General features: G+C 32.7%; 1 protein-coding gene across 6 annotated transcripts in view; it reads right to left on the bottom strand.

Moving 5' to 3' along the window:
- Positions 1-26869, bottom strand: part of PJA2 (praja ring finger ubiquitin ligase 2) — a 121995-nt gene that overhangs the window by 40315 nt on the left and 54811 nt on the right. For all 6 annotated transcript variants that reach the window (XM_051994803.1, XM_051994801.1, XM_051994793.1 and 3 more), the window contains 3 exons: positions 20448-20658; positions 17910-18960; positions 7093-7275 (listed from right to left, as the gene is read on the bottom strand). In XM_051994803.1, coding sequence (XP_051850763.1) covers positions 7093-7275; positions 17910-18960; positions 20448-20646 — 1433 coding nt within the window. In that variant the 5' untranslated portion in view covers positions 20647-20658. The remainder of the gene's footprint in view (positions 1-7092; positions 7276-17909; positions 18961-20447; positions 20659-26869) is intronic.

Below are 26869 nucleotides of genomic sequence, written 5' to 3'. Positions count from 1 at the left end.
ATTCAATAAAATTCAATCAAGATTTATTTAAGTGCTTTCTTTTTCAAGGCATTCAGAGACAACATGATAGGGCATAAAGAAAGATGAATCTGGAGTCACAGAAAACTGGGTTTAAGTTCTGCTTCTGACACACATTACTTGTTTAATCAACATAAAATCTTTTGATGTCTGAGTGTTCCAAACAAATCTATGATTTTCAATTACTAACAAGTAGCTGCACTGGACAATAAGAGTACAAAAATAGAAACAAATAAAAATTCCTATTCAAACCTAGATCCAGGTCAACATTCCTCTCAGGAATATACACAGTAATTTCAAAGGATTAGCCATTCTACTGTATGTCATAATATTGACCTTAAGAACTTTTCATTAATTTACTTTGCTCTAAAGAGACCATCATATTGACTTCTCTTGAATAATGATAAATCTCACTGAGGAGGAAAAAATAACACTTGGAGACAATGCAATTAGCACGAGCATCTTGAGTATCTCACCATTTAAATGGAATTCTTCCATCTTGACCTTGGCATAAGATATCCTTCGTGGTAAAAACTTGACAAACATTTAGCTCCCTGTTTTATGCCTCATTTGACACTGATGCCTTGCTTATTACTCTATATGGCTGTGTCACCAAAGAATCTTATAAGATTTTAATACATGTATAAGACTCACGGTTGAAGAGCATCCTTCAAAATTCCATTCTATGCTGCTGACTCTAACACTATTTTAAGAGAAACAACAAAAACATAGCAGAATTTTGTATTCTCTGTAACTTTCAATCAATTTAGTGACATTCCTTAGATATGATCTGAAAACAGAAAAATTTATAAAAGCTCATATATTTCTCGCACATTTTCATCAAGGACACACCTTTAATCTGTACATAAGTCATTTTTATAAAGATGAAAAAAAGAATGTCAGTTGGTATTTATTGATGTTTTATGTTTTCCTAATTGTCTTTTTGGGAACATTAATATTTTCTGTGATATATTTGTCTGTATCTTGTCTTCCCCTTTGATATCTCACACGAGATCCAAAACATCAAAAGAAAAATAAGTTACATTTAAGTACTTAATACTTAGAGCTAACTCCTAACTAGCAAAACGACAATCTTGACTCTCTACATTTTAAACTACAGCTTTTAAGACACAGTTATTTGGAACTGCCTGGACTTCCCTTCACAAGCAGACCACTCTGTTTCTGATGGCCAAGGCCCTCAAAAACAATGAAGTGGACTCAAGCTACCCTTTTCTGCTCATTCCTGAAACTCCTAGCAGTTTTGACCAAGAAAATCCAGTCAGAGGATCATGGTTGATCCATAGGGTATCCACCCATAGAACTCCTTGGAGGAAGCTATGATGCATACTGAAAACACATTTCATTAATCAAACTAGAAACCACATCTGCTATATCAAGCTAGGTGAACTAGTTTACATTCAAAGTACTGAAATTGCACATTCTAAGTAAAATACTATACCCAATTGTTTCTTCCCTTTTAATTGTGAATTTCTGTTTTTTCCCTTTTTAATATCTGCACATCTTTAAAATAGCTGCCAAATAGATGTTCCTAAATCACAGATTCTATGAAGCTTTAATCACTTTCTTGTCTACAAGATCAAATAAAAGCTTTACATTTTAAGTTCTTAACAATTTGGCTCCAGACAAACTTTATAGGCATATTTCATTTTACTTCCCTTCTCATATTCAATGGTCCAACCAAATTACTTTATTGGTTGTACTTCCAAATTCAGAATTCCATTTCTTGCCTTCATGTAATTATATTAGCTGTCCTAAAGTTCCAGAAATGTGCTCCCTCTTAAATGCTACCTCCCAAAATCTTTGGTTTCCTTTGGGGCTCAGGTTAGATTTTATTTCCTACCAAAAGCTTTTCCAGACCCCTCATCCAAGTGGTGGTATTTGGGACTCTTATTAAATATCCTGTATATACTTATCTGTGTAAATATTGCATATTGTTTATAGTATAGAAGCTCTGTGAGAATAAAGATTGTCTTTCTTTTTGTCACTGTATTTTAGTAACTTGTAAATGCCTTGCACAGAGTAAATAGATCCTTAATAAATGTTCAGCAAATTTTCAAAATATCTACTTTGGCAATTCTTTGAGAAAATTTTTTTTATTTTCCAGATTAAAAATGCATAATCAAATTCATTTATCTTTTTTACTAGTGTGGGTTCTAAGATGCTTAAAAAAAAAAAAAAAAAAACTTAGGGCCTCAGCCTGACAAATATGGAAATATGTTTAGGAGAATTGCACGTTTAACCTTTATTGGATTGTTTGTTGTTTTGGGGATGGAGTAGACAGGAGAGAGAAAGAAGAATTTAGAAGACAGGATTTTGCAAAGGAGTATTCTGACAAGTGTCTTTGCACATATTTGAAAGATATAGTACTATAAAACTAGGAAAAAACCCAACTAGGGCTTATTTTATCCATATTGAATAAATTTTGGTATGTCTCATTTGTTTTCATTCTATTTCATATACTTATCATTTTTATGATTTTTTTAGTAGCATTCATTAAGCATAACATTGAATCTAAAATTAAGTATTTTATTAATATTTATTATTGTTTCTAATTTTTATCTATAACAGTATACAAAGGATTTAAAGTTTTTACATTTTTGCATTTATCTGTGCATTTTTTATGATCTATCTTTAGGCCAGTACATTATTTAAAGATTCTATGAAAGGCTGGAGTTGGAGAAATGACAATAAACGTGACAGAGCAATGATTCTGAAGTAGGGGAAATGGGTTCAAACCCTACCTCTGTTGCTCATTGTTTGAGTGACTTTGGGCAAGTTACTTGTCTTCTTAAACTTCACTTCCACATCTGCAAAATGGAGGCATTGGAAAGCAGGTAGATCCTAATGTTTGTTCTAGCTCTAGATGATCCTAAGGATCTTGAAGGTCTTCAGATTCTAATTCAGTAATTGCCAAGCATCTAGAACATCTGCTAAGATCCTTCTTTAGATTTCTAATAGAGGTGACTGAAAGAAAAGCTGTTCATCTATAATTGCTATCTTAGTATCTAGGTTTCTTTTGAAATTCAGAAAGCTATTCTTTTAAGTACTTAGATGCTATATGACATTTGATATGTATATGTGTGTGTTGTGTGTGTGTCTGTGTGTGTTTGTCTCTAAGTATATTTAATATATATTTCCTATCTATGGTGCCTTTAAATATGTTTTCTTGTTTCTCAAGAATATTTTTCATTATCTTATTTAAAATATTCTTATTTGTTTTTATTCAGTTGAAATATAATTTTTCTTCCCAACTTTCATTTTATCTTCTTATGAATTTTAAAATTTTGATTGATATTCTTATATGAAACAAATTTGGATTTTTAGTTTTGAATTCATTTTGCACCTTTCCTTTTTTTTTTAGGATAAGTTCTGCTCATTCAAGATTATAGTAGCTGTCTGTTTTCCCTTCATCAAATCCTGTGATGATATTATTATTATTATTATTATTTTTTTGCTGAGGCAATTGGGGTTAAGTGACTTGCTCAGGGTCACACAGGTAAGAAATGTTAAGTATCTGAGACCAAATTTGAACTCAGGTTCTCCTGACTTAAGGGCTGGTGCTCTATCCACCGCGCCAACTAGCTGCCCCCATTTGATATTAATTTTTTAAAAATTTGCATCCATTACCTGCAGCTTATGTTGCATGAAATAAGCCGCACACAGTCTCATCTGTCTCTCTCAAATCATGTCATTATTTCTCTTCCTAGATCCAACTCAAATCACTGTATTAAAACAAAAAAACACCAGCCCTATGCTGTTGTGACTAGCTTTACCATGTAGTAGCTTCCTACAAATAACCTCCCATCCTTCTTTTTCTCAACCCAAATAAGCATATAGCTAATTAGCTTTCCTTTCCTAACTTAGTCTCCCCTCTTTTTTTTTTTTTTTTTTTAGAATAACCTTTACCCATGGTGCCTTGATTTCAGGAAATACTAAAAGTCCCTTTTCGTGTTCCTTTTTCCTCCTTGCCTTTTCTTAGACACTTTTGTCTAATCACCGAAGGCCACAGATTATTGTTCTTTGTTATCTTCAATATTCCACAGGCAAGATACTACCAAGTGAAAATAGTCTTGTCTTTTCCTTATAACATGTTTAGCATGTACTGATTAATTTCTTAGAACTTTCAAAATATTTTGTTCTGTTTACCTTTTGTATATTTTTTTTCCAGCCCACTGAGTTGGTATTCCAAAATTCTGCTGACCTTCACCTTGCTTGGAAAGCCTGGGAAATCATTCTATTAAAAATCCATCTTTTCTCCCATATGTTTTTCCTCCCTCCTCCTAAGATTATAGTGTTATAAATAGCCATCAAGCATTTATTACAAGATTATTTTTCTTTTTTTTTTCCTACAAGTTCTGTATGATTGATACTGGTGTCCTTTGATAAGAGAGCCATTTACATTTTGCTGCTTCAAAGACTTTTTCTTTGGCCACTAAGTTTTGGAGCTCAGCATTTCTAGGTGAATTCACAGCATACTCTGTCCTCTAATTTAAATTCTTCTGACTAAATTCATTTTATTATTTACTGATATATACTTGCCTTTTTTTGTTTCACTATATTTTTCTGAGGGCCAAGGAAACCCTAAATTGTTTCATTGAGCTCTTTTGTCATTGTCAGTTGCTTTGCTTTGTAAAAATCCTACACAAGTCTTCTAATTATACTGTTTTTTAATCTTCTCTAACTCTTTTTGTCATTATATATTTTTCATTTTCATTCTTTTCCTACTGTTTATTAAACCTTTCAACTTTTTGTATATATAGCTTATTTCTAGAAAATGAAAAATAAAGTTCCAAAGATTTACAAAATAAACTGAAAAATAAAGTTCATAAAAATAAAATATATTTGATCCTCCTAAAATTGTCAGTAAAATCTGGAAAAATCAGTACTTGGGACAAATTTGAATGGTCTGGCATTTGCTACAAGTTTTCTTGGTTTCTTACTCCTCCAGATGTAAAACATCAATTCTACTGTCAAATTGTTTTTTATGCCTCCAGATTTAATTTATATTTTAATTTAATTTAATTATTAAATTACTGAGCAAATCCTGGGGTTAGAATAGTTTCATTTTAATTTCTGGATGTGTAAATGTAATCATGACAGTCATTTCCATTTTCTGTTTGTCTTCTTTTTACCTCACAAGCTTTACTGCCTTAAGAAGTCTTTTTAAATTTACTTATTTCCTTAGTCTCTGCATTATTTTTTCTATGGGATTTTCATTATGAGTTTTTTCTTTCATCTTTCCTTTTTTAAAAAAAAATTGCGGAACATTTCTTGTGGTTTTGAGGTGATAAACAGGAGAGGAGTTTGATATACAACATCTTATTCAATCATCTTGTCAACTTCCCCTAGAAAAGTCTGCTTTTTATAACACTAATGTTTGCAAATCTTTTACAGGTTAACTTTTAATAGTGCTTATTCATTAAGGAAATTTGTATTTTCAAAGACAGAAAAGATATATACTGACATTAAAGCACAAAAGAAAAGGAAACTCTTGACTTTAAAGGCTAGCTGAAATGGTTCTGAGTAAAATAAAATTTTATATTTCAAGAACATCTTGCCACATATAGACTGTCCCCAAAGTGTTAATCCAGTTTAAAGCTAATTTAAAACAGCACTAATAAGACTTTTGGGAGAGCCTGTATCATGCATATTCTCAAAGCTTGTGAACAGCTATAGTGCAAATTCATACACTATAATACAATGAACCAAACTTGTTGTTTAAAAAAATAAAGTTAAAAACAACTAAGCTATATCTTTTAAAAGTGCATCTTTATAATAATAAAACTCATTTATATAATATTTAAAATTTTATGAAGTATTTTACATCTATGACCCTTGTTTGAATCTCAACAACCATGTGAAGAAGATACTATTATTATTTCCATTTTACAGATGAAGAAACCAAGGCTGAGAAATGCTAAGTGACTTGCCCATGGTCACATATCTAATAAGTGTCTAAGGTAGACTTTATCCCAAATTATATAAGAAACTTTCTATTTAAGTAATATTGCATTCTATTTCATCTAAACCACGGTTCATTAGTGGCATTCTTTTAGATAATTTGTGTATCCTTTTTATCCAAGGCTTGCTTTCTTATGCCACTCAATATATGTTGAACTACTTTCCTCCACTTGCTTAGAGAATAAAAATGGATTTTAGTATTATCCTGACTTTGATTTCATGTTAAGAAATAATAGCAACTACCTTTTCAAGTAAGATGAGGAAAATAAAGCTGGAGGAAGAGAAATAATATGACAGAAAGATATGAATCAGGTACAGGAGAAAATTGAAAAATAGATATGCTTCTATTTACTCTCTAGGGTAATTCCCTTGCATGTGTGTTCATGGATACTGCCAGACTATCTTGTTTAGAATGGCAACAACTCTTAATGGTGGATATCCAGAGTACAAAAAAAGAGGTTACTGAAGTGCCTTGAGTAGATGTCCCAAGTTGATGTCTTTTTGGGGTATCAATATCACAGGTTACTCTAATCCTCTTCTCCCCAGGCAACTACTCATGAGTTAGCCTAGCATTGATTAATGAAACAATGTTAATATATCATTTGGGATTTTTATTATTTTTGTTTGTTTGTAATTTCCACAGCATAGGGAATTCTCTAGTGAGCCTTGAAAATTTCTTCTCCAATACAGGTAACTCAATTAAAATGAAACCATCAAAATGACCTGTCACTTATATAACTCAAATCTCACTTTTCACAAGTATCCTACTATAATATTCTTTTATCTAAAAATATCTATTTCTTTATTACGATTTGGTACTTTTACTAGAGCAGAATATATAATCACTAAACATATGTACTTAAAACCATCCATGTTTTCAATTTAATTACTTTGGAACTGAATAAATGATTGGGGAGGTTTTTTGGAGGGGGAGGTTGGATGTTGAACATTTATAACTTCAGTAACAGTTGATTATTGGGTTAATGCTATATGAAATATATGATCAATAAAATTCCTACTCCTTTGAAATATATATATCTATATATCTATAAACTGTGTAGTGGGTGGTAGGTGGAGTACAATTTAACATACCCTGTATGGAAAGAGTATTCTGGGTTTTCTTCTTCAGGACCACTACTATTACTCTGTAACTCAGGTTCATGTTCCTCTTTTCCTGGCAGAGTCTCCCAGCTTTCATCACTTGATGACTGATCTTTTTCTCTAGCAGAAAAATGAGGCAAAGAAGCAGACCATTCTCCATCACTGCATTCTGAACTGCAAATTTATGATACAAAGGAAAAAATTGGTAATGATTGGCCATCTGATATTTCTCTTATAGTTTTAACCATATATTATAGTATACACTGGATAATATAGTTTGCTATCATCCAAGATCAGAAAAATTTATGTTTAACTAATTACATATAAATTTGAATGAATTTTTGTAAGTCTAGCAACATATATATTTAAAGAAATATAAACATATTAAATATAAAAACAGCATGAAGCAAAATCTACAAAACTTTCATTAATATTTCTTCTTCACAACTATAATGTCATAATATCTAGATTAGTTGTTTGTATTTTCAATGGATTCCAAATAAGTCTTTTACAATTTCCCAAACATAAATTAAATGCATATTCAACATGGTAACATTTTAAATAATTAGATTCAATGTTCCTCTTACCTAAAAGATGATACCAATAAAACATAAAAATATTAGCTTGACCTTTGAAAAAACAGCAGAGATAGCTTGAAATGTATTAGGCCTAAAGGACAGAAAGTGGTAGGAAAAGCTGCTTTCATGAAGAGATATAGCTTCAAAGTAGCTGATACATGAAGACCACCCACCTGGGTTTAGATCATACTTGGCTATGTGTAAAATTCTCTATGACTCAAAAAACAACTCTTTCCAAAACAAAACAAAAAACCCTAAGATCACTGTCATTCTTTTTTTTCCCCTGTGATATGCACATGATTACCAATCCCACAATTCACAATTAAATTATTGCCAATGTCAAGCCTTAACATTCATTATTTAAATATCATTTTCTAGAAAAAGTCAAGACAATTGTATGATAATCAACTATGATTTTTTTTTTTTTGAAAATTCATCCTCCTTTATCACAGAGTATTGCCCTTTGATGGTAAAGTGAATACAATGGTTGGATCTAAAGTCATTAAGACCTGAGTTTTTATCTTGGCTTACTCACTTATTAGCTGTGTGACCCTTGGATTATCTACTGTAAAGTGGGAATAATAATAGAATCTAAATCACAGGGTTATTTATATGGGTAAACTGAGATAACAGAATATAGAATGCTTTAAAAATATTAAAGTTTGACATAAATCCTAGTTATTATTATTTTTATTATGAGTAGCAATAGCAGCAGCAGCAGCAGCAGCAGCAGCAGCATTAGGCAGTAGCAGAAGCAGTAGTTGTAGTCTTGATAGTGTAGTAGTAATAGTAATACCAGCAGCAGCTGGAGCATAATATACAGGAGACCATGACTAGCACTTTTCAGAATTTCTGAAAATTCTTAAATTTCAACTCAAAGAAAGTCTCAATGGTCAAAAACCAATATTTCTGTCTGTTGTATAACTGTAACTTATCTTACAATTATCACCTCCCTAGGGTATTAAAGATAACAGGAAACATAAAAGGATAACTGAAGGAAGGTAACACAAAAATCTGTAACAAATTTTTGATCTTTCTCTTAACCTCTACTTTCATGCCTTCAACAAGCTAGTTAAGAAGTTCTCTTTCGAATGTTTGCTTTCCTTCACCTTAAACTCCCTAAAAACAAAACTTGACATAGTCTATTCACCGTTCCCTTAACACCCCCCAAAAAACTCCAGCTGTCTTTTGTCTTCCCTGTTTTTCTTTTAAAAAAAGAAAATCAAAATCAGTCTCCCTGCCACATTAATTCAGGCCCTTATTACTTCCTATAAGTAGCTCAAACATTGAGTTTTATTGTTTGTAAGCAGTTCAATGGCCCAAGTGGCACAGTAAAATAGAGTATAGGCTTGCTGTTGTTTGCCTTTCATTCTCAAAGAGGACATGACATTCGGGTGGTGATGCCAAAATACACAGGTGAATTGGATTTAAGTAAGGGAGGACTTTGCAAAGTCACTTTCTCCTCCAGAGCTATTTACGTCCAGCTATAGATCAGGACAATTGGAAATGGCCATAAATTCAGTAGGAAACCTTAATCATTTTAAGCTTAGGTCTTTTAAAAATCTCAGTATGGCTGAGGCAATGTCCAATCACTAAATCTGGTAAGATCTGAGGCACAGAATGGCTTCTTTTACCTAATAAAAGAAAAAAAAAATCAGTCTGAGAAAGGAAGCCTGTTAAGGTTTCTGGCCAAAATAGGAACAACAACTATTTACATATATTAGGGGACAAAGAAGACCTATACTAGACCAAATGTGGCTTTGCCTGAAACTTATTGGTCAAGCAATGAGAACCAGGGTGATTCAAGTTTAAGGCTAGATCCTGGCCTATAAATAATAAGATTTGGGTGAAGTTTCAATAATCAAAGTTTACATTCCTTTAGATAGAGCCCTCAAGTATGAAATCCTGTGGAGAGAGGGTAGGAAAGGAGAAAGAAAAGAAAACAGACAGACCTGTGTTATAATAAAAATGCTGGTGAGAAGGAGTAGGAACTGCCTCACTGAACTGGAATTGGCCAACTGGGCAAGACAGCTCCTTTTCTTCTCTTCTTTCCCTTCCCTTCCTTCTGTCCACATAGGGTATCATATGGATATGGGTATCGTACCCTAACCTTCCCAAAGGAATGCATATTTTGATTACTAAAACCTTGCAAGATATATTGAGTTTTATGGGCTAGGCTTCAGTCCCAACCACTCTGGCACTATGCCAGGAGTCAGGAAGATAAAGATTAAAATCTGGCCTCTAACACTTATTAATGTGGAACCCAGAGTAAATCATTCCTCATGTATAAAAATGAGCTGGAGAAAGAAATGGCAAACCATTCTAGTATCTCTGCCAAGAAAAACTCAAATGGGGTCACAGAGTTGGACAAGACTGAAATGACTGAATAGTAATGACAAAAATTTGTCTGGTAAGCTTTCATGAGATGGTGGAGAGGATTCTGGTTTCTATCACTAAGTAGTTACCAATTTCCAGAAGAGTTTAGATCAGAAAACACTACTATCATTAGAAGAATGAATCCAAAATAACAAATTTTAAGCTTAGGTGATTTTTACCATAGAACCAAGAAAGTTCTAATGAGGAAAACATGGAATACAAACAGATGAGTTTAGTTTTGGACATGTGAGTCTGAAGTGACATTTGCATATGGAAATCACTAGGTATCTGAAAAACCAGAATGAAACCCATGCTGGAGATTCAGATTTAAGAATTTTTCACAAAGAAATTAGTCAAGTTGCAAGAGGTATTGAAATATTCAAGAGAAGAAACATAAAGAAAAGGACCTTGGGGTAAATTTATATTTAGCTGATTAAAAAAAAGAGGAGCCACACCAGTAATAAAAAAGTTAGGAAAATGAGTAAAGAAGTATCACAGAAACTGATGAATGTGGTGGTGATATGAATTCTCTTCCTGGGTCAGAAAGAAGCCCAAATGGCTATTATCAGATATGACCAATTCCCTGACCATCCTATTAATGTAGAGTGATTGTGAGGATGGAACTCTTTATCAACCTCCATTGTCTATTCTCTCTAACCTCCTGGCATCTTTAAACAACTTTTGAGATATTGATTAGTATTTCTTTTTGACAGGTCTGGGATCTGATTTGCCAGGTTTCTAGCTGGCTCCTCCTTAATCCTTCCCTTTCTAGCTATCAAATTCTTCCCTGATCCTAAGAAACTCCCCAGGTCATATTTTCCCCTATATAAGATCTACTCATGATGAGTATCTTTACTGAGTCCTTTTTAGGACTAAGACTGCTATGAAGTTCTCTCTCTCCTCCACACACAGTGTCTTCTCTATAATGGCATCTTTCTCCCTACTATATAGCTAACTCTGATTGGTCTACTAAATTCCTCTACGGATTTAACTTGCCACTCAATGGCCAACCTAGGCATCATGGCATATTCTTTTAGTGGATTCTTTCAAACTTCTTTCCTTGATAATGTGAGAAATGGATGGGCACTTGGTTTGTTAGGAAAATTAAATTGGAGAAATGAAACTTCAATTAGAAAACTGAAACCCACAAGGACATCAAGGAATAATGAAGGGTGAAAGTTATACCTCATTGTGAATTTGTCACATATTTATTACAAACTAGGAACTGTAACCCTGACCTCACCATTGGGACATACGTCAAATAGAACAAGGAATCAAGATGAAGTTCCTGGAACAGCTGAAAGGGATTTCTTTGATGAATTCCAGAATTAAATTCCATTAGGATGAAAAATATTAGATTGCAGGAGGTTAAAAAGAGATCTGTTGGAGAGGAAAGAAATAGGAAAATGCTAGGATCAAGAAAAGAGCAAAGAAATACTTCCCATCTCCCAAGACAGTATTTGTGCATGCTTAGAAGGCAAGGGAGAACGATATGAAGATGAAATTTAAGGAAACAGGAGAGAGGGAAAAATTATAACATTTTCAAGGAGCAGGAAAAAGTGATAGTAAGGGCAAAAGTAGAAGAATAGGTCTCAGGAAGAAAGAGGAATATCCTTTTCTAAGGCAAAGGAGGGAAGGAAGGACTTGTGTAGATGCCAAGGTACTTTAAGGTAGAAATGGGCAAGCCTGTACTTAATGACTCCAATGATTTTCTAAAGTAGTAGAATCCATTAAAAAGCCTGAGGACTAGAAGAGAGTAAAGATTTTAAATAAATCTTTAAAATAACTTATATGCAAACTAATGAAGAGAACATTTTAAAAAAGAGCTGGTCAAGCTATAACAGCAACTTTTTTATATTCCTTGTCCTAGATTTGGGAAAAAAATGTTAATTATCATCTCTCTTACAAAACCATATTTTACCAGAGATGATATATTAGTATGAGTCTTAGAACACAAGAATTTATGAACAATTAAAAATTAATGTCACACTAAAAGGTCAATGAAGAAACACATAATGAGTGTGACTAGGCTGCCACACATAAAGAAAGAATTACAAAGAAGAATTAGAATAAAGGATATCATCAAAAAAGAAGATCAACAAAGATAAGCAGTTCACAAGGCAAAAGAAAAAAAGTGATCATTTATGAATTCCATTGCTATAGTTGGTATGTCAAGAAGGCAAGGAAGGCTCTCAGCATATTTGGATGATCTTACTGTGTTGAATTTATAAACAGACATAGACAAAGATTACACAAGATGACTGTGGGTTTGGAAAGGATGTAATTTGTATTACCATAAGATATCCACACAGATAAAATCACAAATCAATTTGAGTAAGAAGAAATGAATTTAAGTTACTTTTTTTTTTTTTTGCAAAGGATAATATTCCCCTGAAAATAAGTTTTTTTCTCACCCCAAAAGTTTAAAATCATTGAATCACTACTTAAAGGTGCAAATAAATATTCATATCAAGGTCAAATAATGAACTAGCTTAACAGAAATGGGCTAGTTTTATTTACTATTCACTTAAGAAAGCACTTGGAAGAGGGGCATCTATTAGTAAGAACACTGCAAAAAGAGGTAAAACACACATTTTAAAAAAACAATTCTGTGGTTCTAAGAAAATTATTTTGGGAACAACCTTTAATAGATTCAAAGGAGACAGTAATATCCTGATTCTGAATTATCTTTGGGATACATAATTTGAAAAGGATATAATAAGGACAAACCATATTTAACTCTAAGGATTATAGGACTAAAAAGAATATGTGTATATGTGAATATAATTTTATATTTTAATAATATTTTGATATAATTTTATTTTTACCTTTATAAGAATATCCATATGGGAAAGTAAGTTTTTCTGAGTCCTGTAGATTTTACTGAATGTTCAAACAAAAATGGGATAGGGCTTTGCTTTGAATGTCTGTAATATTTTGTATTATGCTTGTGGTTCTTAACACATTAGAGTAAAAAATGTGCAATAAATTGGTTTGGATTTTCAGTTTCTATCTTTAAAAAAAATTTTTAAACCATTTCAATCTCTGTGGATATAATTCTAAAATCTATCTATTCCTTGCCTTCTAGAAATCAGCTTCTATTTTGGAAGAGTCATGAATTCAAATGGAGTGGATACTGCTTTTCTTTATGATTATTTCATATTTCATGGTTTCTATACAGGAAAAAATTCATTATCCATCAAAAACAACAAGTGATGTTGATGATGAGGATGTCCTTCCATAAATCCTCTCTCAAAGATCTAACTGATACAATGGAAAACCTTTTGTTTTTGCTTTCCTGAATAGAATGCCATATCCTGGAATCAAAGACTGTTTCATTGTTGGCTCTGTCATTTGTACCTGGCACAAACAACAACTTTATAAAACTCTTTTAAGATTAGCAAAGAATTTTACAAAACACCATCTGATTCAAGATCTAGTAATCTTATCCACTACATTACCTATCACTTTATAAATGTTCACTGATTGATTTTTTTTTTGTAAGCTCACCACTTGATTGTAAACTTTTCTATTGAACTATAAGCTCCTTGAGAACAGGGACCTTTTAAATTTTTTTTGTGTTCCTTGGCACTTAGAACAGTGCCTTGCATATAGCAGCTTCTTAATAAATGTTTATGGACTGTTTGCTAATATGCTTTCAGGCTTCTGTGATATATCTGAATTTGCATTTCTTTTCCCCATGTATTCAAAGCTGGCCACAATAAATTCTACAAATTGTTTTGGGTTTTTTTGAGAGGCAATTGGGGTTAAGTGACTTGCCAGAGTCAAAATAGCTAGTAAGTATTAAGTGTCTGAAACTGGATGAATTCAGGTCTTCCCAACTCCAGGGTCAGTGCTCTATCCACTGTGTCATTTAGCTATTCTCTACAAATTGTAACTATAGTACAGGTTTCTATCTTTCACTGACCACTTCTCCTTTCTTACTTACTATTTTCAATTAGTTGTGGGTTTGGAAATGCAGCACAGAAAAATTATAAATTTGGTATCAAGAAAACCTGGGTTCAATTCTTACCAGACACACAGTACTTATATGATTAGGAAAATCACTTAACCTGTCTCAGTTTCTTCACCTGTAAAATTTAGATAGAAACTGCACTTAGCACAGAATTATTGTTAAGGAAGAATTGAGTTGTTTTTGGAAAGCACAACTTGTTGTGCTACAATTCTCTTTTATTGTCCTGACTTAGCTTCCCTAAATTGTTCTGCCTCAGTTTCCCTAATTGGTCCTGCCTAATTTCCTTAATTGTTCTGCCTCAATCCCCTTAATGGCAACCCCCCACCCCCTCCGGTTCTGATATAACTGAGGGCTATTTGCTCGAAGGTTATAAATTGTCAATGTGTAAACTCAGAAAGGGGGACTCCAGACTTTGTGTCTGTAATGAGACATTTTCTTAACTCCTAGTTTGTTAGAATTTATGGTCCTATCTCCCAACATGTCAGAACTGAATTAATGGTTCCTGTCTGGAGATTCCTGCTCACCAGAGTTTGAACTCCACCCCCCCGCCTCTGTTTAGCTTCTGTGTATAAATATGTCATAGAAAACTTGCATTGGCTGCTGGATGCTGGATTCTTGGAGATCATAGTTTCATTCAGCCCCAAGATCAAACCATGGATCCATTTGGTCCCAGCAAATCTCTCCCTTTCAAATAAATTTTAAAAACTCTCTAATCTCTATCTTGCCTCAGTTTCTCCAGCATCACAAACTAAGCTTGTTAGAATTGTACAAAAAATAAATTTTCATTGAGGATTATAATACACATTGTGAATAAATTTAATGCATGGATTTTAAGTGCATGGACTCTGTGACAGTTGTATAGTATTATGTAATAACAGAATATAAATTTTAAAAATATATACATTTTGCCATGATTGATTATATGTTTTGGATGTTTGAATCTTTTTGGTTTATTTCATGGTTCCTGGCTTTTTCCTGGATAGTTCTGATGGAAACTCAAGTCAGCTTGTTCTCTTTCTAAGATGTAAATTCCTTAAACAGATCATCTACTCTGAAATCATTTTCCCCTTTATCAAGAATCTTCCCAACTTCTCCTTCAAACATCCTTTATCTCCTCAACTCTTTCCTGGTTTTTCCCGTCTTCCTTCTCTCTATAGCCCCTTCCCAAAACATGTCACAAAATCACCTTTGGATTTTGTCTGTAACCTTTTCTTTTTTTAAAGAAAGGTACCTTTTGGCAAAGAGAATACTACTGTGAATTCATCACAAGGGCCTTTTACTTTGCATCTCACCTTTTGAAGCAGTAATTTCTCTCCTGAGCCCCATCAGTTTAGGTTGTCAGACTGTTGAATTTCAGGTAAGTGAAATGTTATGTAACTCATATGATAGACTATAAACACTATGAGTTTAGGAACTATATATTATATAACTTTATGTTCCCAAAATTTATAGAACATTGCCTTGATGATAAGAGATTTTTAAAAAATAAATATTTGTTACAAAGGTTAGAAAGAGAACTTGTATTTCAGGTAGGGTAGTAGAAGACCTCTTTTCTAACTAAGATTGAATGAATGTGAAATCCAGTCATCCTTGTGCAGCTGTTTCAAAAAACATATTAGCACCTTTTGTGAACACTCCATAGAAATTGAGATAATAAAAAGAGGCTTTCAAAATCAAAATCAAAATCTTGGGAGAGGAAGGTCAGAAATAAGCAGAGAGAAGGACAATTCTGAAAGCTACAGATTGAACTTATATTAATGGGAAAAGTACAATTTCATGTAAAACTTTTCCTGCCCTAACTCTGTAAATTGAAATGACCATTTTAGATTTCTGGTCCAAGTGATTATCAAAATTCCTTTTTGCACTCCAAATTTAACAGTGAATTGTTCAGTTCCTATAGAACAGCCCACGGTAATTTTATACCAGAGTTGTAATTATCCTAAATAGTGTTAACATGTTGATTGTGATTTAGGTGAATACTTAGGGAGTTCTTCAGGAAGAAAAAGGAAGCATGTATTCATTAAAATATATGTGATTATCTAAAGAAAATAACTATTTTTGTTTAGATTTTAAAAATAGAATATAACCAAAGGTAATTTTTATGAAACAAAGCAAAAAAAAAAAAAAAAAAAAAAAAAAAAAAACCTTAAAAGTTAAATAAAGCTTGCATCATTTATATTTCTCTTCTCAGACTGCTCACGATGGGTTTCCTATGCTTTCCTCTTCAATGATCTGCTACTGTTAACCTGAAAAAGCTATACTAATAACACTTTCACAGGGCTAGTAGTAAAATCAAAATGAGTAGAGAGAAGGGAAGGTGTGAGGAGTTAAAGTAGAATAATGAGAAAAGGGGACAGAGAAGAAAAATTGAATTACTTTTGGAAATCATATAGGCTGTTGAAGTAAATTACTAAAGTGCATATCTGTTATATTAAAGGCTTGTTTATGCACATCTACGCAGAATCTCCATTATAAGTACAACTCCATTCTTTTTTACATTGTTTTCTGATAAATTTGTATAAGAAATAACTAATGTTTTGATGTTTCAAAATGCTTGCTTAAGTCAGAATGCTGCAGTTATACTCAGTCATTTAGGATTTGAGACAGCCCTTCAAGTGTAGGGCTCAATAAGCCAACAAGATTGGAAAAAAGCTTATGTTAACTAAAGAAAACTCCCCATTCTTCATTCTTCTGTCTTCAAACTTTTTATTCCAAATTAAAATCCTGAGTTTGACAACACATAATGGCATACTATTTAAGAACTATATTAAGAAAAATTACTAAGAATTATTCTGAAAGAAGGAGAGGTTAAACTGCATGATCTCTAACATGCCTTTCAATTATAAATCTAAGAATTCCTATAACAACTAAAGATTCAATATTTAAAAGGCAAAAATAAAAAGGCAAAAAAAAATAAGTGCTTGTTAATCAATTTTTTATTTACTAGAAAAGAATTTTAAAAACAATAGTCCCTAGTTTCCATTTCTCTTGATTGGATATTGTCTTGAGATTATCCATCAAATTCATTGACTTTTATTTTTCTCAGCATTGACAGCTATTAGAATATAAGCTCTTTTCAGATCAGAAATGGTATATAAATTCATACCTAGATATCTCTCAGTCTGCTCATTAAACATATTATATAATCAATAAATGTTAAACTAGGACTAATATAAGAAAATAATACAAAAAGAACTGTTCTCTTTTTTAAAGCCATATGTTCTACCAAAGAACAACAGTATAAAAACTCACAGTGGAAATATGAAATTATTGTTGGTTTAGGAAGAAGGAATCTTCATTCATCTAACGGCATTTAATTGCTTCTAGCAAAAAATTCAGTACTGTCCAAGGCAATTAAAGTATTAAAAAAGCAGAGGTGTTAGGGAAGAAAAAGGCAAATTAGCTAAGCAGAAAAATTAAACAAAAACTCTCAATTTTCAGAAGCAAATGAACTAAGTTTTCTCTTTTCTTTAAAACAAAAATGCTTCTACAATAGGTCAACTTTAGACTAATAAAATATGCAACATCTTACCTAGATTAAAAACTTATATATACATCTCAATCACCATTGCAACTCATTTTTTTCATATCCAATTCTCCAATATATTTAAAAGAAATGTGATTTTTGACAGGTTTCAATACATCTGTTTAAGTAAGAATTCTGCAACGTTAAGGCTTAATTAATTGGAGTAGTAGACAGTGGCCCAACTCCTTAAGGGCAGGGACTGTTTCCCTTTTATCTTAGTAAAAGCTCATTCTCTGACCCAGGGAGCAGACAACTGGGAATTTAACTTAATTTCATGCTTTCTAGGGGAAATCATTTCATTCAACAAAATTATAAAATAGAATTCTATTTCTATTTGAGAGGAAAGGCTTACCTATCTTCACCTTTGTAGTAGTATCTGCAATAATCTTCAAAACTATTCCAAAAGGTGTTATCATCTACAATGGCTTGCCTTTCTTGAACAGTTACAGTTTCTGGTTTAATTTGATTATATTTCATTTTCTTTTGTGCACCATCATAGTCTCTTGGGTCAAAAAACATGCTTGAATTTTTTTTGTCTTTAAAGCTTCTCAAAAGACCTTCTGAATGGATTTCCTCAGCTTCTGAGTTCTCTTGCCACCTCTCGATATTGCTTTTTTCATCCTCATCACTATTAAAAAGATTTTTCCTGTCCAACTGGCTTGAACCTGCCTGTTTTCTAATTTTGGGCCTCACTACTAATTCAGATGAATTTCCCTGGTTCTTCTTTCCATCATTGGTATTTAGTTCATTATGAACATCCACCGGAGTTCTGATTGGGACTTCAAATAAATTTTTCCTCTGTCTCTCACAACCGGAATAGTTTAGGTATTTCTTTGCAACAGCTTCATCTTCGGCAGAAGAACTCTCAAATGTCCTGTCACTGTATTGTGCAAATTCAGTATCACTACTGGAACATTTCACTAGTGATGTTGGGGCTCTGTCTTCAAACCCTTCTTTTAAATTATAAGTGGAGAACTTAGATTGTAAACCACTGAGAGAATCTACCCCCTTTTCCAGGTCAGACAGCATATCATCCAATGTTTCCTGAAATTTGCCAGTTTCCATTTTAACTCCGGAAACACCAATTTGGCTATTGTCCTCTCCATCACTGCTATCTGGCTCATATGAGTCAATATTTACAAAAGCAATTCCATTTTTGACATATGAAACATTATACTTTCTTGGAGTATACCTTGACGAGTACTCAGAATTATTATTAATATTCAAACTGCTCCCTGAAGTCTCACTGCCTTCCAAACTATGATGTATAGCAGAAAATGGTGATGGACTTCTCTCAGTAGCTTGAGTCAATGCTGCTCTACAAATGGGAATTTCAGCTCCGGCATTTTCTAATAAAGGTATGCCTGATAAAGAAGGGCGAACTTGAACCAGTGGGTTGCAGCCTTCATAGGAGAATGTAAGAAAACATATTTAGAGAAAGATAATAAAATTTGATTCAATAATAAATATGCAATGAGAAATCTATAGCAGCCAAGTACCCACTTAACTCTATGAATGAAATCTCTATAAGACACTTACTTATCATGTCCACTTGCTTCCACAACTATTTTATTAAGAACAGTATTCCCCTAAATTCATCTATATTTTTTGAGGGAGGGAATGGGAGTGGGTCTTTTACAACTCCAGCTGAAAACTCGAGTAATTAGCTTGATAAAAAGGTCACAATGATAAACCTATTCACATCATCACATTTTGTCAATCTCCTCTATTAGGAGACTACAATTGACTTTTTCATTTGGCTCCCACTACTGATATTTTTTCAGCAGACAAGAAAAAGGACAACGACTTTGGTTGGCTTGTCAGAACATTAAACTTTTTTATTCAATAAATTGCTAGACATGGCTTATAAAAAGTGATTATTGAAAAAATAGCAATAATAATATAAGCTTTAATTTGACATCTTGAAAAACTATGGAATTAGATTTGCTCACGTCCAAAGGAAAAAAAATTACAACCCAAAGAATGAAATCAAAGGGAACCATCTTTAAAGTACTTTTAAAATAACAATATTTAGGGAAGTCTAACAATAAAAAACTTTGGTATTTATTAAAGATATCTTTAGGAATAAGAATTAAATCAAGGAAACAGAATGTAAATGCAAGAGGGAGAAAAATGAGTTCATAGCATTTTCTTAAATTAAGTTTTCAGAATACCTAGAAAGACTGTGAGTAGATATAAAATTATTCTGTGTTGTTGTAATGGATAGAAGTAGGACCAATATCTAGAAGTTACAGGGAAGCAGATTTTGGCTCAATAAAAGAAAAACCTTTTAATTATTAACAATGTCAAAGATATGAGATATTCTTCCTCTATCTTGATGCTTCAGGTGTTCCAATAGGTTAGAAAAATAAAACAGCTATCAGGGTTGATAAAGACTTCATTTTTGTGATGTTTTGGAGGATAGACAAGACAATCCAGATTGAGAACTTATTATAACTATTATAACTTGAGAGAACTGTTTTACCTTCCTATTTTTCAAATGAGGAAAATAAGATTAAGAGAATTAAAGTAAGTTTCCCAAGGTCACAAGACTAATTACTCAACAAACTGGGTTCTTCTAGTTCTTTGGGTTTTTTATATAATACCTAATTATACCTTAAAACTTTAAGGAATTCTAGTATGATTTTATAAATATCATGGAGCACTCTTTTGAAGGGATATGACAGTATACTTATAATTTAATTATTTGCTCTTTCTAAAAACACTAAGAATACTAAATTTGATTAAAAAAATTTCTGTCCTGTGATGAAATGTTTAGAACTCAGCTCACTCAGAATTATAGAAAATTATAAACTAAACTTTATGCAATTTCAAAGACATTAAACAATTAATCATTAATAATCCACAAAATATTCACATTATTACTCACATGATGCTTTTTTCTTTTGAACATCATCCAGTTCCAAACCTTCGCATTCACTACTCTGTTGACTTGAGCTTCTTTCTTGATTGCTTAAAGATGGTTTAAAACTAACATATGCATGTCTCCTTCCATATCTCTTGCCTGTTATTGTTTGATAGCCTCCAGCTGGTTTTGGCCAAGTAGGTTTTCCAGATTCCTGACCCATTGCTGAAGAAGTCTGAAAAAAAATGGACATATCCAAATTAATTAGAAGGGGAGAGGACAATGAATTATCTAGAAAAGAAATGTCAAATATGTAGCCCATAGGTCCCGTAATTCCAAGTAAAGTTTGAATCAGATTAAAATGAATTTGGAAATATTCAATAAAATTGGGAAAGAATTTAAAAAATACAACAAAACATAAAATTACACTTTAAAGTCAAGTCAACATGCTGCCTGCAGAGATCCTTATATATGAATTAATGGCTCCTGTTTCTACTTGAGTTTTGGCCTCATTTCTATTTGAGCTAGAAGAATGGTGGGCAAATATTTTTTAATGTTTCATTATTATCTAAATTAATAATGCTCAGCAATCAAGAGCAAAGTTACTTTAACCTATATAGCACAATAGGATGAAGTGACTTTTATTTTGATGGCTTAAAAATAAGTCACTTACACTATTCTTATGTCAAACATAGTAATACTATATGGTGATTTGATCATAGATTCAGATTTGGAAGAGACTTTCAGATTATATTTCAGAGATCATCTGGTCAAACACTCTTAAAGACAAGGAAAATGAAGCACAAAAAAGTTATGTGTACAGTAATAGATAATAAACAGTGATTATCATAAGATATAATTCAAAATACTCAACATAAAATCAACTAGATATTAGAAAGGTACTTTACAAATGCAATTGAAAAGAAAACACAATTATGATTCTCCAAATAAAAATTAGTGAAGGTGAATCAAAAGTCTCCAAAGTAAGGTACACAAAAAAATCTTTTGTGGCACATGGAAAAAAATCAGGACTAAGGAAAAAGAGTACAACTGTTAAGTACATATGCAAATTCCAACAATCTTTGCTTCTCTGTCTCCCTGTCAGTGCTAATTCATAGTGCATTGAATGCTAAGTCAGTCTTACATGCTCCTTCCCAAGCAAGAATGATGCTAGTAGTTATTTTCCCCCACCACAACCAAAGCAGATATTTCATGTTCCCAGGATGATCTGGATCCCAGGGGGCCCATGTTACACTGGAAACTAAGTGAGAAATTGTCTTTTCCCTCTCCTTATATCTCCTGCACTTAGCAGATAGTGTGATAAATAATAGATACTTAAATATTTATTGATTTACTGAGCTCACCCAGGAGCAAGGACCTTTTCAAGGCTTACTCCTTGGTGGGGACTTATGGAATACAGTTCTTCCCACATTGTCCATATCTCCCACAAGGCCTATGCTGCAATAGGGACAGGTGGGCCCTCCTTGCCCAGAAGTGTCCAAAATAAATATGCCTCAATCTGCATCCTGAGCTCCATCAACTTTTCTGTCTGGAAGTAGCTGGCATGCCTCATCACTAGTCCTTAGAAATCAGAGATGGTCCTTAGGTTAATAAAACATCTTAAGTCTTTCAAAGTTATATTTATAATGTTGATGCTATGTATAAATTGTTCTCTTATTTCTGTTCATTTCATTCTGTATCAATTCCTCTAGGCTTCCCCAGATTTATTTGAAAATATTTCTTTTATCATTTCTTATACCACAGCAACATTCTATTACATTTACATCTCATAATATGTTCAGCCATTGGCAAATATCCTTTCAATTTATAGCTCCTTACTACTATTAAAAAGAGGTAACAATACTTTTATGGACCCTAGTAGAAAAGTTTAGTAATTTGGAGGGCATACTTCCAAATTGTGTAGCAAGCAGAATGGCTGAACTAATTTATACGTCTATCAAAAGTATTTCGGAGAGTTTTTTGTTTTGTTTTGTTTTTCAGCAATAATAGCCATTAAAAAGTAAGTATGGAGCAGCTAAGTAATAGAACGCATTGGGCACCAGCCCTGAATTCAGGAGGACCTGAATTGAAATTTCAGACACTTAACACTTTCTAGCTGTGTGACTCCAGGCAAGTCACTTAACCCCAATTGCCTCAGAGGGGGAAAAAATAGTAAATAGCAAAATATAAACAACTTAGAAACAGCCCTTTGAATCACTCTTGCAAAGTGAAACAGACTTTTGAAAATAATGAAACATATTAAATCACATTATTCTCACTAAAAGTATTTATAAAAAGTATAATTTGTATATTTTAATGAGAAATATTACTGTTCATAAAAATTAAATTACTTTAAAATATTTTTTTCAGATTTATCTGTTTTAAAATATATGTTTTATAATATTTTATTGTTGTTTAATTGTTTCAGTTGTATCTGACTCTTTGGGGCTCCATCTAGGATTTTCTTGGCAAAGATGCTGTTGTAGATTACCATTTCCTTCTCTATCTCATATTTATACATGTGGAAACTGAGACAAATAATGACTTGCTCTGGATTAAACAGCTAGTAAAAGTCTGATAGAGTGCTGGACCTAGAGCCAGGAACTCTATTAGTTGTACCACCTAGCTGCCCATTTTCTAATATATATTAGTAAAATTAATATATTTATATCACATCAGCATATATGTACATATATATGGCTCATAAATATACAAATATTAGGGATACATGCTAATTTTTTTACTGTTAGGTTTACAACAAATATGTCAATGTATATTCTAATGGAGAAAAGATATATATGTATTTATGCATATATTTATATAAATGCATATATCTATGTATATATATCCTAATAGAAGAGAAACTGTGTGTGTGTAAAAACACATGGATGTGTATGCTCTTATGTGTCAAAGCTTTTGCCAAATGTTTAATAAATTTGAATTCAACAAATGGAACAAGCAGTGCTATTCAGCACAAAGTGCTGTTAGGCATTGGATTAAAAGCATGTTTTTTTTTTTTTTTTTTTTTTAAATTTTGAGTCTCCCATTTAGGATTCTGGAATAAATATAATCCACAGGGGCAATGATGTATGCTAGATAAAGAGGTAGACTTGCAGCTAGGAAGACCACTTCAACGTTCCAATGGGGGCAGAAATATTTTTATACTGTTAATAGTTTTTCAAAGGCCTAGGAAATCTTTAAGAATATAAGTGGAAAAAAAGATTCTAACCTGCACTGGCATGAGTTTCTCCATTAGGATGAGGAGTATTCTATATTGTATTTCCCTAAATTAATGAAATCACAAGTCTAAGTCCTTATTTAGTATATACTACTGATTTTAAAGAAGTGGAAAGTAAGGTTCAGAGAGCAAAGAACTTACTACAAATCTCAAAGGTATTGAGTAATGTGAAAATGGAATGTTTAATGAGTTACTATCATCTTGATTTGCTCAGGCTCCCTTACTATACAGAAGAGACTGACTTACTATACAGAAAAGACAATCAGAACCAGCTGAGCAAGAGATACTGAGCATTCTTTAAGCCGGGCACATCAGAGATTCCTTGTGGTATTTGTGCATCAGAAGTTCCTTGACTTATTGGCATATTAAACCCAAAAGTCCTCTCGCTCAAGATAATCAACTTAGACTGACTCATGTCATTCCCAGTCTTGAAAAACAACCCAGCCCAGAGATAACCTGACCATTAAGTAGTTACTCTCCACCACCACTCCTTCCCTTTCCCTGACTTGTGTTTTTTTGTCTTTATAACTCTTGCTTCCTAAGCCCATCCTGAGTTCAATTCTAACTGTGCCCCCATGTATACATGTCCACCTTCCTAGGAGGACTAAACCCCAAAATACAACTCTTTTTTAGACCAAACTTTGGCGGGGAAAGGTTGACAGTAATTGTGCTGTGATTCAGATAGGATGATGAAGATTTGGAGAATATGAACTTTTTCCCTGAAAGCACCAGGCTTGGTGCCACAGGATTAATTGCTCCTTAAGTCCAGATGCTGATGTGTGAATGAGTCCCTTGCTTAAATGTCTTGCTTCTATCTTGGACTCCTGCTTGTTCAAAGTCCACTTTCCTCTCTAAGCAGGTTCTGGAGTCAGAGACTACACCATGTTGTATAGGTTTCCTTTGAAGGTAAGGATATCCTCTGTATTTTGGGCATGGGTCAGTTAGTATCTCAGTCAGAATCTAAATTAGATAGTCTGATGACCCTAAGTATTGCCAGCATTGATGTGGGCTAATTAAAGACAGCCCTGAATTCCAGTGGGGTTCCTATGACTGGGTCCAAATTGGTTTATCCTAAAAACAAAGTAATGCAAAAGGCTATAAGATATCTAAATTAGAATGGGAGTATTTCCCCTCTGTTTCTAGTCACTTTCTAGCACTATGCTGTCCTGAGATTTCCTACTGTGAGATCAAAGTAATATACTTCTTTTAAAATGCTTAACACAGTGACTAGTACATGCTCAGCACTACATTATTATTATTTATATAACTGAATGTAATTGTTTCATATCTGATAACTCAAAGGTTGTTTTATAATGCTAAAAATAATAAGATCAATGGTTTTTATGTGATAATTTGAAATGGGTATCACCTAAAGTTTGTGTTACTATTATTTTTCTAAATTGTATCATATTTCTAAATCTACATAATGAAATGAGAAACCATTGCTAATCAAAAATATTATTAACAAAATTTCCCTTTTAATATGAATGTTGTTACACATGAATGAGGTTTTCTAAAAGGATGTGAATAACCCTACAGATACAATTCTATTTGTCCTTCTTAGATGAAACTCTGGAAAAGGTTGATACAGTATAGGAATTCAAATTTAGGCTTTTTAACTCTAATTTAGCACTTTCCATAATGTCATACTGCCTTCCCCTCTGACCCATTATCATAGAATCCATATATGCTAGAATTCCAGCAAATATCTTCAAAATAGACATAATTACTTCTATTTAACCAACTGATTATTTCAGTTTTGCTACATAATTCAATGGTTTCCTCTTTCTCCAAAATGAATTTTATCAAGATTCCAAGAGCTACAGGCAGCTAGATGACATAGTAGATACAGCACTGGCCTTGAAATCAATTTGATCTCAGACACTTAACACTTTCTGTTAACCTGGGGATCACTTAACCCCAGTTGCCTCAGCAAAAAAACAAAGATTCCAAGAGCCTTCAGCCTATCAAAATTTCAGTCATAATTAACTTCAATATAAGCTATAACACACATTTGACAGTTATACCTAATAGATTCAATTTGTCCAAATTTGTTAGTTCAGGGCTATTTAAAACCTTTTTTGAAAACCTTTTTCTAGTCCCTTTGTCCAAATTTCTTGTCTTTTAAAGCAGTGTACACTGGAAGATATCTACGTAAGTGAAAAAAGATATTTTTGTGGTCCTTGGGATTGCATTCTAAACATTAGTACTAGTATTAGTTTAAAAAGTAGTAGATTATTTTCAAAGTATATGGAAATTAATTTTTTTTTAAAAATTGAAAATATCAATGTATGGTTTGTCTCTAAAAATATCACAAAACAAATTATTAAAGTTCCTACCTAATTGAGATTTAATAATCAACATAGATTGCTTAGTATATGTTAATCCTTTTTCTAGTCCATAATGGTTTTGTCCTTAGGTTACTTTAATAACATAATGCTTAAAATATTTTCTTAAATTTACCACTACTTTAGTGTTCCAAATAATGCCTAATCCCAAATTCCAATTTCAAATAAACTTAAGACTTTATTTGTCCATTTCCCATGAAATTTTTATTATCACTAGAATTTCCTTATTGTCAGACTCCTAATTGTCTTGGTTACTATTTGACCTAACTATGACCTAGCTGAATATAAATTCTTTGAGGAAAACCACCAGCCGGTATCTCTTGAAATACTTAAGACATGCTTTGAACTTATGTAATAACAATCAGGTTTTAAGTCCCTCCCCCACCCTCAAATCTGTAGCACAAATTGGAAAGTAGTTAGACTAAAAGTTAGTAAGACTTGATTTAAATGCCTCCATGCTGTATGATTATATTTGGGCAAATCAAAATCAATCTCTTCAAACCCCATAAAAAATAAAATAGCAATGATAATAGCTTAATATCTACCTAATAGGTGATGTTCAAAAGAGGTAACAGAAGTAAGGCACTTAGTAATATAATGCAATACAAGTATCAGCTATCACCATTATTTTATCACACAATACCAGTTTAAGACTTCATCACCTCTCCCTTAACTTACAGTGACAGCCTAACTAGCTTTCTCCATCTATAGCCCTCCTCTGTCAAATTCTTTAGACCCCTGCCAAACTAATATCTCTAATACACAGTATATGCCATTCCTTTGACCAAAAACTTTTAGGCGCTCCCTAGGGCAAACAGAGGGAAAACAAACAATTACAAAACCTGGCACTTAAATGGTCT

This window comes from Antechinus flavipes, chromosome 1, assembly GCF_016432865.1.
Source record: "Antechinus flavipes isolate AdamAnt ecotype Samford, QLD, Australia chromosome 1, AdamAnt_v2, whole genome shotgun sequence".
NCBI classification, from domain to species: domain Eukaryota; kingdom Metazoa; phylum Chordata; class Mammalia; order Dasyuromorphia; family Dasyuridae; genus Antechinus; species Antechinus flavipes.
The sequence above is the reverse complement of the archived record's forward strand: the minus strand, read 5'-3'. Positions and strand labels throughout refer to the sequence as shown.